This window comes from Protomyctophum parallelum (assembly GCF_964188405.1).
Source record: "Protomyctophum parallelum genome assembly, chromosome: 9".
Lineage (NCBI taxonomy): Eukaryota > Metazoa > Chordata > Actinopteri > Myctophiformes > Myctophidae > Protomyctophum > Protomyctophum parallelum.
The window spans coordinates 12,994,393-13,012,269 of record NC_139706.1 but is presented as its reverse complement, the minus strand read 5'-3'; the positions used below and the strand labels follow the sequence as shown (position 1 = coordinate 13,012,269).

The window sequence follows — 17,877 nt, the reverse complement described above, 5'->3', positions numbered from 1 at the left end:
TCTACCAAAATTAGACCAAAATCTATTCTACAAGCGCCAAACGGCATAGGATAATTCACAGTATAAACCCGTGACATCAGAAGAATGGAATAGTAGGTAATTGTCAAGGTTTCAATTGAGTTCACCTGGTGCTCCAGGACTAAATGAGTCCCTGATTAGACGGCTAGAATGGAAACCAGCAGTACCCCGGCTCCCCTGAATTGGAGTTGAGAATCACTGCTTCAGGGGAAACATAGATTTAAGACCCTTCTACATTTTTCACCTTCAAATTCCTCTCCCTCAACATACTAACCACTAAATGAACACCATGTCTTCTCACATGCACTGTAGCGGTAGTCCTTTGTGTCTGTTTAATTGGTAAATTACGGCTGTAACAACATATAACAGGAAATCTCTGTGACTTTAATCACTTGTCAGTCACACAGGCGCACTGGAACGGTTTAGACTTTCGCCAAAGTTTTGACAAAACACCGCAGATATAATTGGATGAAACGGACGAATAAAAATCCCCAAAGACCGCACTGCTGTTGTAACAAGTAATTGCAGTGTTACTGTTCCAGAGAAAGAGTCCATCTCCACAGTGTTATTATTTCACCATTCCCTGTGTACAGTAGCTTATTTTAGTTTGTACAAGCCTGCATGTGTAAACCTCTGGGCCGTCTCTTTCTCAGCTTGCTGCACTGTTCACTCCAGCGTATTGTTTGTGCCTCCCGTCTGTCCGTCCGTCTGTCTGCTATAGTCGGCCACCTGTCCTCATCAACGCATGGAGCACACGTCACGCACGCGCTTGGAGAAACCTCTCGTCTTTAACCCCTTTTGGTGTTAGCACTATGCTATGCTTTAGCTATTGAAAAATAGCAGACCTACAAGCTCGTAGCGCGCCACTCGGTGGCGCGCTACGAGCTTGTAGGTCTGCTATTTTTGGAAAAATCGAAGAACGACTGACATAGAAACAGCTTTTTCTGAAAACCGTCAGGATGTGGAAGACATCTTTAGAATCTGATCTCAGGTCAAAATGGGTTAACCACTTGAGCACTAGTATCCCCCATACTGGGCATGGCATAGTAATAGCTGGGGACGTTCAACTAAAATAGGTGAATATTCATCGGAAAATAGCCAATCTACAGTTTAACGACGCGTAGTGAAGATTTGTGACATAGCAGATCGGCAAATTTTGGCAAAGATTTGGTGTAGCGGGTGAAAGGAGAGGGGATCAAGTAGAGACCCCTGGGGGACCCCGATCAGCAAAGTATGTACTTAGAGGGTTTAAATGGTTAACACAGAGACGGTTAATCGTTCAGGAATTCAGCCCCCGGTTGAAATATATTTTCCTCGTGCAGTTTATTTCTTTTCCTTCGTCATTGCAGGGATTGAACTATAAATGCAGTGTCAGTATACTGCAGTATTCACTGAGCTGATCCAGAACATCAGAACGGTTAAAAGAAAAATAAACTGTCTTACTCAGGGCCGGCCGAGGATGGTTTGAGGACATGGCAGACATTATTGTGAGGGGGGGGGGGGGGGGGGGGGGGGGTGATCAGGAGCAGGGTGAGGAGAGAGTAAGGTCCCCCTGTGTGTGACTGTACAGGCGCTAGGCTAGATGATGGCCTCTGGCATTGGCCCGCGCGGCAACGCAGCCCTGTCAAGCGCAGAGATATTTCCATTAGCGGCGGAGACGCAAGAACTGTCACAGACTCTGAGAAGAGCTGACGGGGGGAAGATGAAAGCCACGGGAAGGGAACGAACGAACTGTCACATTCCCTCAGAGTTACTGGGGGGAAGGGGGGGAGGGGGGTTCGGAGTGTATTTCTCTGCAGATTTGATTCCCCCCCCCCCCCCCCCACATCATTTTTTTCACTTTCAATCCTCTCTGCTGCCAGCTATAACCCATTTTGGGCGGGAACCCCTTTTGGGTGTTCGCATTGTTTTATGCTTTAGCTATTGAAAAATAGCAGATCTACAAGCTACGAGCTTGTAGATCTGCTATTTTTGAAAAATCGGGGAAAATGTAGAGCAAATCTTTGAATATATATTCTTTAAGAGCGAACATTTATAACTCAAATCAAATGCCTCTGGGGGAGGTCCCTGGAACAACATATTTTCAGATGGGGGGGGGGGGGGGGGAGGCCAATTACATGTAATTTTTGGGGTCCTTGACATGAAATATTGATAACCACTGATTGATGATTTTTCAGAAAAAAACAAGGGAACGAACGAACTGTCACATTCCCTCAGAGTTACTGGGGGGAAGGGGGGGGAGGGGGGTTCGGAGTGTATTTCTCTGCAGATTTGATTCCCCCCCCCCCCCCCCCCCCACATCATTTTTTTCACTTTCAATCCTCTCTGCTGCCAGCTATAACCCATTCTGACCGGGCACCCATTTTGGTGTTGGCATCATGTTATGCTTTAGCTATTGAAAAATAGCAGATCTACAAGCTCATATTGCGCCACCAAGTGGCCCGATACGAGCTTGTAGATCTGCTATTTTTTTTTAAATCGAAGAACGACTGACATTTTTAGAATCTGATCTCAGGTCAGAATGGGTTAATCAGACCAGTGTGTGTCCAGTGGAAAGCTCGTATGAATCTGATCTCGGGTCAGAATGGGTTAAAAGGGATTTTTTTTAAATGTCGACGTCAGGACTAAATGGGATAAGGTTTGCCTGTCTGTCTGTCCGCCGCTGCTTCTGTCTATCTGTCTCTGTCTGTTCCTAGTGAAGAGCGGCGAGGGGGCATGCAGGCTTTCACCACCAGCTGATGTCAGCGTTTATGTTCTCTGCCATTGCGTTTTCGAGGGCGTGGTTGGTTCGTTAGTGAACTCAGCTGGTGCAGTGGCAAGGCTGGAGGGGGAAAGCCTGGCGTGGCCTTCAGCCCCGTGATTGGGAATGCCACTAATCAGTGCTGCTGTGCTTAATGGTACACCTCAGTAATGGCCGCACCCAGGAAACCCTTTGTGAATCGGTCTATATCGTCGTCGTCCGTCTGGGTCTCGGTCGATGTGCGCAACTGTGTCTGTAGAAGTAGAATTCCATGCTAGAAGGCTTTCTTACCTGTATTTGTAGTTATGTCCCCACCAAAGAGGTCCAGGTGTTATTTTGTGCAAAAGTGCATTCTTGGCTATTTCCCCTACCATAAGCCCTCAATGAATTGCATTGAATTGATATGGGGATATGGGGTGTTATGCTAATTCGCTTATTTCCATCGCTCAAAAATCTAATTATTTTGTATATATCCTCTCTTCATAATGTAAATAGTATCCCAAGCGGCACACTTTACTACTTATTTCGATGGAAATAAGCGAATTAGCACAAAAACCCAACCCCCATTGAGGGGGAAATAGCCACTTTTGCACAAAATTACACCTGGACCTCTTTGGTGGGGACAACTACAAATAAAGTTAAGAAAGCCTTCTAGCATGGAATTCTCCTTTAACCCCGAAAATAAATATGGCGTGGACTTCTTCTAGAGCTGTGTGTCTCTTGTTCCCCCCCCCCAGCCGTGCCCCCCACCCCCCAGCCCACTGACGACGTGGACATCTACTTCGAGACCCCCGCCGACGACAAGGAGCACAGTCGCTTCCAGAGGGCCAAGGAGCAGCTGGAGATCAGGCACCGCAACCGCATGGAGAGGGTGAGATAGTCTGCTCCACCCCCTCCGAGTCCCCCACGGGTCATTTAGCTCCACCCCCTCCGAGTCCCCCACGGGTATATATCTCTGCTGTCGGGATAGGAAACCTCATAACTTCCAACATGTTCATTTTTCAAGGAAATGAAAAATATACATTCTTCGTGAAATAAAGAAAACGAAGCAATACAGCCTCATCAAAGTTGGTGTTGTGACTATATATTGTCAATTACTTCCATGAGAGGTGGTGGAGTTAGTTGCTTTAGCAGACATTTTGAGGGTCCAATGGAGCGAGATCTTTTGTCCAAAGCCCGTTTTTACTACTTTCCATTGGTTAAATATTTGTTCAATACCACTGATTTATGCCAAAAAACCCTCCAAAAATGGAGTTATGAGGTTTCCTCCCGGCAGCAGCAACGACACTACGCAGGTTTTATTATGCAGGATTTAATTGGTAATCCCAGTTAGGGGGGTAAATGATGAGTGAAATCAGCTGGCGTAATACATTTGACTGGCACGACGAACCGTCCTGCATACCTTCAGACCTCTAGTAGCGACGTGATTGGATGCTGCTGCTCTATAGCCAACACTGTGCTCAATCACACTTGCCCATTTTGGGCTGGGAACCCCCTTTTGGTGTTAGCATTATGTTACGCTTTAGCTATTGAAAAATAGCAGATCTACAAGCTCATAGCGCGCCACTCGGTGGCGCGCTACGAGCTTGTAGGTCTGCTATTTTCTGAAAAGTCGAAAAACGACTGACATAGAAACATAGCTTTTTTCAGAAATCTGATGGACTAGCCCATCAGAATGGGCTAGTCTGTCACTATGAACTGAAAACCCACTTGTGTTTCTGAAGAAGCACCATCGCATCTCCTCCTCCGTCTGCAATCTAATCAGTTTCCCCCGTCGAGCACACCGCGTTTCTCTCTCCTGTTATTATATCCTCATCCTGATGTATACCGGACCGGAGATATCATTATACCCTCTATACCGTACACTACACCATGATTATTATACTCTCATCCTAGACTCAGTATTGCTCTTTATGCAATTCAAGAGATGTAGAGAGAATCAGCTTGCCCAGAATAGTACAGGGTTGTTGCACTGCTGTGTCACTTCAGTTGTTGTTGATCAGTCTGTTCAGATTCCGGCACCCCGACACTGGCTACGTTATTGCGTGGGTGAAAGAGTCTCTCTCTCTCTCTCACAACAAACCGTAACTCTGTATAGTTAGATTGGTATACTGTCCTGACGTTCCTCTTTATACATTATTATTATAAACTTGTATTCACTATTATTGGCCCCTCCTCCTGATATACCTCTTCATACAACACACATTAGGAGTAGGCATGTAACGATTCACTCAACTCACGATACGATTTGTATCACGATATGAGGTTCACGATACGATTTTTCACGATATTAAAAAATATATATATTTTAAAGAAAAATTACAGTTTTTTTTTAATTTTATATAATTTATCTTCCCCCCCCCTGAGATTTTTTATTTAACTACATTGCAAAAGAAGTACCATTACTTTTGACAGTGCAGAAACATAATTGCCTTCCTTGACGAGCATCAACGACCATCATCACCTGGGCACAGTCACAGACACACACAGCTCCCCTCTACAGTCACAGACACACACAGCTCCCCTCTACAGTCACAGACACACACAGCTCCCCTCTACAGTCACAGACACACACAGCTCCCCTCTACAGTCACAGACACACACAGCTCCCCTCTACAGTCACAGACACACACAGCTCCCCTCTACTGTGCTCTACTACTTACAGTGACTATCATTTCTCTCCAAAAGCACTTGAATATTTATCGATTTTGTTTTATTTCAATGAATCGATTCGAAGCGATTCATAATCGTCAGGATTAATATCGATATATACGATATATTATCGTTACATGCCTACTCTTTATACATCACACATTAGGAGCGGTGAACCCTTTGCTGTCATCGCTGCGGCCGTGAAGCACAACGTCTGATTTGACTGGCGCTATAGAAAATGAAGATTATCATTATTATTGTCTTCCGTGCTTCGCTTCACACCCACCCGTGACTCACGCGGATCATCAGACAGATTATTGTCTCGATGTCCCTCGGCTTTGACTCGTGCTCGCTGGTTGTTTGCTTGTGTACTCATTGTCTGTGGCTGTCCCTCTAGGTGAGGAAAGAGTGGGAGGAAGCTGAGCGCCAGGCTAAGAACCTGCCCAAGGCGGAGAGACAGACACTCATCCAGGTAAGAAACACTGATCCTCCCTCGTGTCCACTCCCCGGGGGACCGCGCAGCCTCTTTGTTTGGGTGGAGATACGATAGCTTTTAAATCCCTCGCTCCCTGTCCCAATAAAGATCCCTCCACTCTCCTCTCTCTCTCTCTCTCCCGCCCGCACTATCTTTATCACGGCTAGGTTAAACTGGGACACGTTGCTCTCTGAATGGAGAGGCCTCTCTCTAGACGAGTCCTCGAAAATCACCCCGATAAGCCTTTGCGAAGAGACCGAGACATACAATACAAGTGAAATCGAGTGCTTTAATCTTTCTTTTTTTTTAGATACAAGTTGAAAGGGATCTAAATGTCCTAGGAAGTGTGAATTAAAGCTTTCTGCCTAAAATCCTGGACAATCCTGGACTTACATTATTTTAAGCGATCTGTATGGTAATGCTAATACAATATACAATTTAGGCATTTAGCAGACGCTCTTAATCCAGAGCGATTTACATTAAGCAAGAACAAAAAAAAGCATGGGAATAGATAACATAAAAACATTTATCAAGAAACATGCGTAAGCTAAGAAAGTAACAGTGGAATATCTATATAATGAAGCATACATATAAACTATACATCTATACTACTATGCTATACATATGTACTATGACGTGCTATGACTACATACAATGCAATTATAGTGCTGTCTACATAACATGCTATAAGTCTGTATCAAATGCTATCTAAGTCTACAGAAATGCTATCTAAGGGGGTGGGGTAAGTGCTATGGGCTATGATGGAGTCTGAAAAGGTGGGTTTTCAGACTACGGCGGAAGATTGGGAGTGATGCTGCAGTTCTGACTGCAATGGGAAGTGCATTCCACAGTTTTGGAGCCAGAAGGGAGAAGAGTTTGGGACGTGTGGAGCGTTGTCCCGGCGTTTTTAGTGAGGGTACTTCCAGCTTTCCTGCGTTGGCTGATCTGAGTGCGCGCGAGGGTTTGTAGGGTTTGATCATACTTGCAAGATATGGGGGAACCATACCTTTGGTTGCTTTGAATGCCAGCATCAGAGTTTTGTATTCTGTGCGGGCAGCGACCGGGAGCCAGTGGAGGGAGCGCAGCAGGGGGAGACCAAGCGAGCTGCGGCATTTTGGATCAGCTGGAGAGGCTTAAGTGCACATGCTGGTAGGCCAGTAAGGAGGGAGTTACAATAGTCGAGTTTTGAAAAGACTGTTGTCTGGATTAGGAGCTGGGATGATTCCTGGGTGAGGAACGGTCTAATTCGTCGTATGTTATAGAGTGTGAACCTACAGGATCGAGTGACAGCTGTGATGTGAGTTGAACGAGAGCTGACTGTCCAGGACAACACCAAGATTCCTGGCTGTTGGGACAGACGTTACCAGGGTGTTGTCTACGGAAATAGTTAGCTCCCGCATAGGGCAGGACTTAGCTGGGAAGAAGAGAAGCTCAGTCTTGTCTGGGTTCAGTTTGAGGTGGTTGGAGGACATCCACTGTGAGATGTCAGCCAGGCATGCGGTGATGCGCTCTTCCACCTGAGTGGCAGAGGGGGGGGGGAGGATATAAACAGTTGTGTGTCATCGGCGTAGCAGTGATAGGATATATTGTGAGCAGAGATGATAGTGCCAAGGGATTTAGTGTACAGTGAGAAAAGGAGGGGAATATAAGTAGCACCTCTGCAATGGTTGGTGGTGGCTGCAGATGGAGTCAACAGATGGAGTCAACGGACACAGAACGTAGGGATTATAGCTAGCTATAAGTGTGTGCCAAAGACCCCGTAAAGCAGTTTTGCCTCATTGTTTATCCAGTTCTGTCATTTGCAATGTCCACCATTGTTTTGGGAGGGATATTAATAACCCTGTCGGGAGGCATACTTTGGTTAGACATAACATTGGATAGACATAACATTGGTCGGACTGAATTAAGGTTGGTGAGGGGTGCGTTAAAACGACCAGATTAATGCATGCTTTTGGTTAGACATACCATTGGTCCGATATCTCAAACCCTCACCCTAACCCTAACCTCCCACGGGGCAGCTGGCAGCACACCTAAACCTAACCGTAACCCTCTCCCAACCTCAAGTCCGTAGACCGCAGCGTATATAATGGTTGAGCCCCACAGCAGCGTTTAACATTGATCCAGTTGCTATGCAGCGCCTCCGTCACGTTAAATGTTTAATCTTTAAATTAAAGCGATTATTCACATATACCCCCCCCCCCAAACCCACATGGCAGCACAAACACTAAACAAAATCTTCTAAGAAACATCAGGATATGTCCATAAATACGAAACAAATAATCTAAATAGAAGTTAAACAAGCAAATGCACAATGTCCCCACCACAGTTCCTTACGCCCACCCTACAGCTGACTACTCCAATTAACCACTAGTAACCACAAGTATTGACCTAAAATACAAAAACATGACGTTTTTCAGAAAGTTGTCATGATTTAGAACACTCTTTTCTTTTTAACGTCGACGCCTAAATGGATGAATTGTTCTTCTCTCTTTATTCGTGTCTTGCGCAGCACTTCCAGGCCATGTTGGAGTCCCTGGAGGAGGAGGCGGCCAGCGAGAAGCAGCAGCTGGTGGAGACCCACCTGGCCCGCGTGGAGGCCATGCTCAACGACCGCCGCCGCCTGGCCCTCGAGTACTACCTGGCCGCCCTGCAGGCCGACCCCCCCAGGGTAAGACCCTCCTGTACCCCTCCTGTACCCTCCTGTCCCCCCAGGGTAAGACCCTCCTGTACCCCTCCTGTACCCTCCTGTCCCCCCAGGGTAAGACCCTCCTGTACCCCTCCTGTACCCTCCTGTCCCCCCAGGGTAAGACCCTCCTGTACCCCTCCTGTACCCTCCTGTCCCCCCAGGGTAAGACCCTCCTGTACCCCTCCTGTACCCTCCTGTCCCCCCAGGGTAAGAGACCCTCCTCCTGTCGGCGTCCACCGTCGTCGGAAGAACAGTCGTTGTCAACCTTTTTTGAGTGGTGCAAACACTCCTACAACCAGCAATGTCCGTGTTCACGTATGCGACGTTAACCCATGTATGTGTGAGCACCAGTATGAGTACCACCAGTAGGGGGCGCTGTTGTGCCATGCAGAAACAGAGAGTTGGAGACAGTGCTGACAGAATGTTGCCTGTTAATGAGAGAGACAGTGAGAGAGGAGGACGGGGGGGGGGAGGACGGGGGGGAGGAGAGGAGAGTTGCACCACTCGGTTCACACGCCCCCCCGACGCTCAGTCTCGTTGTTTTTGTCCGAATATGATACATTTTTAATATGATTATTATGGCAAATAATGACAGAACTGAGAGACATGCAGCTGCTGTATACTCCGACAGCTGCTCTATACATTCTCCTTACAACAGTGTTTTACAGGATTTTGCCGTTTGTGCTAGAAAACACCATAAAACCGCCATTACCCTTTTCTTGTTTCTTCAAGAACAGTATTTTCTAGTTGTTGTTATTGTTATTATCCAGCACTGGATAATTCTCCGATACTCTTTCATGACATTAAAAGAGCCTCTTCCAACTCCAATTCCATCAGCAGGACAATGCGCGCGCACACACACACACACACACACACACACACACACACACACACACACACACACACACACACACACAGACACAAAAGCACACATCATAAATCCTCCACAAGTCAATAACATTGTAACCTTCAGCCATAATCCTTCTGTCATGTTTTATCTCATTATTCCTCTTAGCTAATGGTCTCATTTTTTTCTTTCTTTATTATTTTTTTATCTCTTTTGCCAGAGCGGTGCTTAGCACGCGACATCATCTGAGTAGGACAAACCTTTACTGACAGATATGAGGCTTCATATCAATCATCACACCGTCGGATTCCCATAGAAAGAAAATGTGGTTAATTGTTTATTTAGAAGGCCTTTTCTACTTTTTTATTGATTGAATATTTATAAAAAGTTAAAATGCTTTAAACCTGCTGTACGTACGGTGTGCCACTCTTCCAAAGCAGCAGCAATAGTTGTTTATTGTCGCTGAGACGCTGACATTGCAAAAAAAAAGAATCTAATACCGAGAGGGACGAGACCAATATCCACGCTGCCGCAGTGCTATTAGCAGTGGTGGAAAAAGTACTCTGTTGTTGTACCAATACTGCAATTTAGTATGTACAAAATGTGTACAAAATCTATTGAAAATAGCCGATCTACAAGCTCACAATGTGTCGCGTTGTGACGCATTGTGAGCTCGTAGATCGGCTATTTTCAAATCGCTGAAATGTGTAAGTGTGTTTTCTTTTTTCTAATCAAAATTAAAAGTTTTCAAATAAATGTAGTGGCTCTGTAGTGGAGTAAAAGTAAAAGTACTGGAAATTGGAAATACTCAAGTAAAGTACAAATACCTCAAAAAGTACAGTACCTACAGTAAGTAAAAGTACTAACATCCACTGGATATTAGTATCGCTGCGCGAGGCTAATCCTAACCGTCCTCCCTCCTCCCCCCCCGACAGCCCCACCGCATCCTTCAGGCCCTGAGGAGGTACGTCCGCGCTGAGAACAAGGACCGCCAGCACACCATCCGTCACTACCAGCACGTCCTGGCCGTGGACCCCGAGAAGGCCGCTCAGATGAAGTCCCAGGTCAGTGGCGGCTCTTTGGACTCGAATGCAGAGTAGGGGGTGGCGGTGGCTCAGGGGTTGGTAGAGTGGCTTGATGGTAACCGCAAGGTTGACCAGTTCGAACCCTGTGGGCTCCCCCAGAGTTGGTGTCGAAGTAGCCTGGAACTCACCTATGCTTTCTATGGCATAGGCAGCTCCCGGCAGGATCCGCCGGGAGAAACTGTGCGCAGCTGCGCGACATGAAACTAATTAACTTAGAGCGACAGAGAGAGAGAGGAGTGTGTGTACGGGTGTGCGTGTGTGCGTCAATTTAACAAAGGTGCAGACGATCAGAAATCAGCAGAGAGTGATAGACGTTTGCGCTACTCTATGCCGTATTGAAGTGGACTCGGAACCAGACTTTTTTTTCCTCCCTGGAAATAATAACGTCTGGGTTTCCGAGGCTAGTGTCGAAGTGACCTTGAGCAAGACGCTGGACCCCTAATTGCTCCCGATTTCCGCCGCCATCGGTGTATGCATGTGTCTGTGAATGGGTGAATGTAATGCACTTATCTATGTAAAGCGCCTTGGATAAAGGCGCTATATAAATGCACCATTTACTCCACATATCAGACTGTGGTTTGAACTGGGGGTGAATGTGTGTTAAGTGAGTGTGAAGTAGGGCGTCGATGAATCACTAGAGCACAGGTCCCCTCGGAGAACATAAAATAAAATTAAGAAATAATAAATGACGCTTGCATCGCTGCTATGACCAAATAATATTCCACTCGCACTCAACCCATCCTTTTCATTAAAACACCTACTACAGCCACACTGCACAGACGTGCCTTGGCTTCAGTTATTGCCCCTTTTATAATTATCACTAGACACAGAACATTAACATTAACATTCGCCTGGTGTCCTCCCAGGTCTATAATGACAGTGGCGGACCAGACTCTATAATGCTGCTGCTGATGCTGCACAGCGACATCCTCAGTGCCATTCTGGACGGGAACCCCTTTTGGTGTTTTAAGCATTGTGTTATGCTTTAGCTGTTGAAATGAGCTTGTAGATCTGCTATTTTTTTGAAAAGTCATGAAAATGTGTGCAGTTCTTGGAATATATATTCCTTTGCTTCTGGCGGGGTCCCTGGAACAACATATTTTCAGATGGGGGGGTCGGCGGCCAATTACATATATTTTTGGGGGTCCTTGACATGAAAATGTTTGAGAACGACTGACATAGAAACTTTTTTTTTTAAGGAAACTGTCAGGATTTAGAAGGCATTTGTAGAATCGTCCTCGGGTCTAAATTGGGTTAACTCTGGACGTGTACAAATAATTAACACAGTCCTTTGTGTTAATAAGCCGCGTCTGTGATGAAGGCAAAGGATTAGCACTCGGCGTGATTAGTTCATCCACATTGACTGTGATTCACGGCACGGCGTCCTTGACATTACTGCCAAACCATTTTCCCAAAGCATATAATTGTGTTTTGACAGATTCTCCTGGGTTTTCATTTCTAGCGCGGTATGAAAAAACAAATTGCCGAGACTTGACAATTCCTTGAGACACAATAACAAACATATCACCGTCATTATTTTTCCGTGTCATAAGTTACATTATCGTTGCTTTCCCCAATACATTTTGTGGATTGATTTGAAAAGTCTGAGAGAACATTTGTCGAGAGAGAGAGAGAGAAAAGCCATGACAGAGAGAGAAAAGCCATGACTTCAGACGCCGCATGGCCCTATTTGAGCGAGCTAAATCGGTATTGGCATAGATAGACAATGCGGCGCGTACCTCCGGAAATTCCATTATTTCACGCTGTTGTTCTCCCGTGTTCAGGCCGGGTAGGGGAGATAATGATGTGGTGTAGCTCAGCGCCCCGCCGTCCTGTTCCCTGTAGGTCAGTTAACCCATTTTGACCTGAGATCAGATTCTAAAAAATGTCTTCTACATCCTGACAGTTTTCATTCTGACCTGAGATCAGATTCTAAAAATGTCTTCTGTGTCAGTCGCTCTTTGATTTTTTTTTTAATAGCAGACCTACAAGCTCGTAGCGCGTCACTCGGTGGCGCGCTATGAGCTTGTAGATCTGCTATTTTTCAATAGCCAAAGCACGACATACACCAAAATGGGTTCCCGCGCAAAATAGGTTAAAGGAGCCTGACGGCTCTGCTTGTCGAGACCCCGACATCAACATCTTCTGCAATGCTGGACTTTGTGAGCCCTGTAGTGCATGTGCACAGGCAGAAGGGAATTGAGCTGGATGCTATTTTGCTAAGGCATAATAGCTGTGTGTGCGCGTGCGTGTCCGAGGGCCCCTCGGGTGCCATTTATAGCCGGCCACCGTCGCCATTACACATAACTGTTAGCTGTTAAAGCAAAGGAAGCGTCTCGTTTAAGGAGAAGTGTGGCAGCCGGGAGGCTGCAGCGAGCGAGCATCATGGAAAGCTGACTTGTGTCATTTTTCTCTCTCTAGCCGTAGCTTTGTGCGCAGTGTGTGTGTCTGTGCGTGCACTCTTGTTCCATCACCGAGCGGCTCCCCAGTGAGATGAATATCAGGCACAGAGCCTACTGTTTATGAAGCGGAGGACACATGTGTAACGTGACTTTAAACATGCGAGGAGATTCCATTGTTGTTCGTGATTGCGGTGGTGGTGGTGGGGTCACTGTTGTTGTTGTTGTTGTTGTGCGTGTCGTTTTGAGTTTTCATGTGATCACCACGACTGCATGCTTTTCATAAAGCCCTTGAAACCGCCGCCTCCCCACCCCATGTGCCTTTTCTTTTTAGCCTAGGTACAGCTGTTGCCGGAGGCTGGAGAAAACTCTCTCTTTGCGAACGCCATGATGTGTGGTGTCATTTTCCTAATGAGATGGGGGGCAGGCAGGCAGGCAGACACACTGTTCCTTCAGAAGGGAGAGAGAGAGGCACGCCACTGCCATCTGTCGCCAGCTCTCGGGCACTGCACCCCATGTGTGTGCCGATATAACATCTGGAGATTGCAGGCATTTAGCTGTGGCACATCCCTTGCCATTAAGTGCTTGTTGCTTTCCTTTTTGGCAACACCGCGTAGAACCACTAATAAGCAAGCTGCAGTGCAAGGTCACAGACCCCCCCCCCCCCCCCCCTTCCACAGGGATTCCAACGTCTCGCTCTCCAACTATCCCGTCCTTGAGGAATGGATAAGTGGGAGTATATTAGCATAGGACAGTCGGGGATGAAATTCTGATTCGCCACTCGGGGTGTAGAGCTGACGGGGTTAGCACGCCGAGTGATGTCGAGGGGCTTCCACTAGACTCTTGTCTCAAGCTTAACCCATTCTGGGCGGGTACCCCTTTTGGCATTATGTTATGCTTTAGCTATTGAAAAATAGCAGATCTACAAGCTCATCTACAAGCTCATACGAACTTGTAGGTCTGCTATTTTTTTTAAATCGTGAAAATGTGCCTCAAATTTGGAATATATTTTTTTTTTCAGAACGAACGTTTTTAACTCAAATCTTTGCTTCTGGGGGGGTCCCTGGAACAACATATTTTCAGATGGGGGTCGGAGGCCAATTACAGATCATTTTTGGGGTCCTTGACATGAAATATTGAGTGATATAGGCCTAGAAACATAGGTATTTCAGAAAAACTGTCAGGATTTAGAAGACATTATTTTCGGGCCTAAATGGGTTAATCATATGAACCCTAGCGTAGCCTAGTATCCTGAGGCTTACATTCGGCAAAAACATCAGATACACAAGCTCACACTGCATCACAAGCAGCTTGTAGATTGGCTGTTTTCTGCGATTATATTTGGTGTACGGGGGAGGGGGGGGGGGGGGGTGTAATAGACCTTTTGGGGACCCCGGTTAAGGATTTTTTAAGTGGTTAAGAGATAAGATTCTGAGGAATAGTTCTAGAAGTCATAGTCAGAGCATCTGACTCAGAGGAATGATTATACTACAGGAATGTATTGACCTGTTTTTTATCTATGGGTTGAGTGTTGTGCGTGGGATCCTTGATGGACCAAGGACAACTTTAGTTTTAGTCTTCTTTTTTCAACCAAGGTTCATGTTTTAGGTTGTTATTGGAGAAAGTAAAATATGAGTGTTAATATTGTTTTTATTTTGCTGCTTTCTTTCATTTTAGTGATTTTAACTGTTTTTGACAGCGGTGACGGGGGCATTCGAACACGCTCCTAAATGTTTTTATTTATTTTTACAAAACAATATGGTGATTTTTTTAAATTATTATTTACTATAGTCCCCCTAGGCCTAGTACGTCTACTTCACATTCATTCTTTTGTAAATGATGTATTTAGCCCCATGTTCGAATACCCACGCCCCCCTGTCAAAAATTGCTAAAATCACTAAAACGAAAGAATGCAGCAAATGAAAAAAAAAACACTCACCTTTTTCTTTGTCTAATAACAACCTAAAACATGTCCTTGGTTGAAAAGAAAAGCTAAAGAAAATCCAATTTGCATGCCACAATTCCTGTGGTCATTGACAGTTTGGTTCAGATTCATGAGCACAAACAAACCTTTTCCCTTGAATCCACATATTCTAGAATGTAGAACAATCCAGACAATCCATTTGTATGAACAGGTATGTCTATTAAACCATTCCAAAAAGGGAGTCTGCAGCCCCTACATTACTTTAAAGATGAAAATATTGATGGAACATAAAGACTACAGAAGTAATATCCGTGAAATATTGTCCGAAAGGAACTTTTTTTGCTGTAGCGCCGCCTTCCCAAAGCAACAACGGTGTTGTTATTTGAAGCACTTCTTCGGCGCCACAACGACTGAGCATGTTCCTCTTGTGTCTTGCGGGTTGCTAAAGGTGATGACCCACCTGCGCGTGATCGAGGAGAGGATGAACCAGAGCATGTCTCTGCTCTACAAAGTGCCCTACGTCGCCGAGGAGATCCAGGACGAGATCGGTGAGTAGACACGACACCACGACACACATAACAAGTCTCAAACAAACCTCTCCCCGGGGGCCAGTTATGGCGGATACGGTGGTACAGTATACAGCCTGAGGGATAGAGATGATACAACATGAAAAATGGTAATGGGATTCATCTACAGAAAGGTAGCGGGACGGATACAGTCCATCGCCCTCGATATAATGCCTAATTTATAGGTTTACAGGAGGATCCTCCGGGCCAGGCTTGACAGGGAAGGCAATCTCAGAGATTGCTCTTTGGGTTTTTTTGCAAAAGGCCCCAGAGTCATCAACACAAATACTAGGGTGATGGAACGACAGCTTTTGTGTGCGGTCTGTAAACAGACAGGCACACTGAGCCATCTTGTAATCAGAGAGTGAGTGAGTGAGTGAGTGAGTGAGTGAGTGTGTGTGTGTGTGTGTGTGTGTGTGTGTGTGTGTGTGTGTGTGTGTGTGTGTGTGTGTGTGTGTGTGTGTGTGTGTGTGTGCGTGCAATATTCTGGCAGGATAATGGCGCTTCCTGCTTTGATCTTACCTGCCAGCTCTCCTCGGCACAATTAGGCCCGACTTATGCTGTGTGGTGCGTAACAAAGTATAAATCAGGCTTTAACCCATTTAGGCCCTGACCTCGAAATTAAAAAGAAATCTTCTAAATCCTCCAGTTTTCTGAAATAAATATTTTCACGATTTTTCAAAAATAGCAGACCTACCACCAACCCAACATTTGTTTCCCCAGCGGATGGACTGAGAGCATTCTTCTCAGACTATAGCACATGTGGGGGGGAAGGTGAACCGGTCCCAAAATATGTCGTTTCTCGTGGTGTTTTGTTGTTTTATTTCCTTTTATTCGCGGCGTGTGCGTGGCGTGGAGATTGACAGAACTGGGTCACAGTGGTTCTTAGCGATGCCGCTTCCCACTGGGAGATGTGCAGACTAGAGCTGGGTTAAAGATATAAAGATACTACTAATTGGGAGTTTTCAGAAAATCAGGATCTGGGTTTTTTGGCAGTTGCAGTAGAATGGATGCGGTAATTGGAGTGGAGTTCGTCTTAGTCAGTCATTACTGCCTGATCCTCCTAAAGTACACCATTATGCTGAATCCGCGTACAAATGACTGATATTCAGTCAAACCGTTTCATCGTCACCTCAGTGTGAAACCTACAAAAGACTACCTACCTACGAAATACTTACAATTTCAGATGCATGCACTTCGTTTTCTCTCCCAAATGATGTCAATTGGCAAGTGGCAACTAAATGTTGTTTGTGTATCTTGGGGAGGCATCAGTATAAAATGATTGACCATAATACCATAATTAAATAGCATCCCTACTGTCCTCTGAAGATGAGCTACTACAGTAACTACTGTCCCCCTCTGAAGATGAGCTACTACAGTAACTACTGTCCCCCTCTGCAGACTGGTGCTTACTTTAACACCCCGGTCGCCCAGGACGAAGTTCATTCTCCTTTCAATTAGTAACACCCAGCGCCCAGGACGAAGTTTTATCAAAACGACAGAGGTTATTGATATCAAAGCCGATCGCATCGCCTGGGAGTGCCTGGTACGCAACACTCGATGTTTTACCGACGAGACCGAAAATCTTGATCTAAATCATCCCGTCCAATTCTAAGAAAAGATCATGTATTAGACGGCCCAACCGTGGTCCCGCCGCTAGTCGCGATAGTTTTAATCATACCTCCCGTTGTTGTCGATTGGCTCCAGAGTGTTCCCCCTGGAACTACATATTTTGAGATGGGGGGTCCGTGGCCCAATAAAGATATTTCTGGGGGTCCTTGACATGAAAAGGTTTGAGCACCCACTGACATAGAAACATAGGTTTTTCAGGAAAAAAATTGATTTAGAAGACTTTTCTTTTAATCGACCTCAGTCCAAAATGGGTTAACTTACTGTCCCATGCAGACGAACGTCTCCCTAAAAGCTACTGTTCCCCTTAGAGAGGCCGAGCTGCTACAGTACATGAACCACTGTCCCCCTCCTCTGCAGATGACCTGCTGCAGGAGCAGAAAGCCGACATGGACCAGTTCCTGTCGTCCGTCTCGGAGTCCCAGCCGGACGTCACCGTGTCTTCAGAGGACAGCATGGAGCTCCCCGCCGCCTCCGAGGGCAAACCCTACCGGCCCTTCCAGATCAAGTCCCTGGGCTCCCGTCCGGAACCAGAGGGTGAGAGACCATCCATTCTGACCTGAGATCAGATTCTAAAAAAAATGTCTTCTTCTACATCCTGACAGTTTTCCATTCTGACCTGAGATCAGATTCTAGAATGTCTTCTACGTCAGTCGCTCTTCGGTTGTTCAAAAAATAGCAGACCTACAAGCTCGTATGAGCTTGTAGATCTGCTATTTTTCAATAGCTAAAGCATGACATGATGCTAACACCAAAATGGGTTGATAATACTAATACAGAAGAATTACGTTTAACCTTTTACAAGTAGATAACTTGTAAGACAGAGCAAACGCCACAAATAAACGATGGAGGTCAA

The 17,877-nt window shown here is 45.8% G+C and overlaps 1 protein-coding gene across 3 annotated transcripts in view; it reads left to right on the top strand.

The window, feature by feature from the left end:
* Positions 1-17,877, top strand: part of aplp2 (amyloid beta (A4) precursor-like protein 2) — a 98,764-nt gene that overhangs the window by 66,356 nt on the left and 14,531 nt on the right. For all 3 annotated transcript variants that reach the window (XM_083773892.1, XM_083773891.1, XM_083773890.1), the window contains 6 exons: positions 3,496-3,629; positions 5,808-5,882; positions 8,395-8,553; positions 10,354-10,482; positions 15,275-15,374; positions 17,382-17,558. In XM_083773892.1, the coding sequence (XP_083630018.1) occupies positions 3,496-3,629; positions 5,808-5,882; positions 8,395-8,553; positions 10,354-10,482; positions 15,275-15,374; positions 17,382-17,558 (774 nt within the window). The remainder of the gene's footprint in view (positions 1-3,495; positions 3,630-5,807; positions 5,883-8,394; positions 8,554-10,353; positions 10,483-15,274; positions 15,375-17,381; positions 17,559-17,877) is intronic.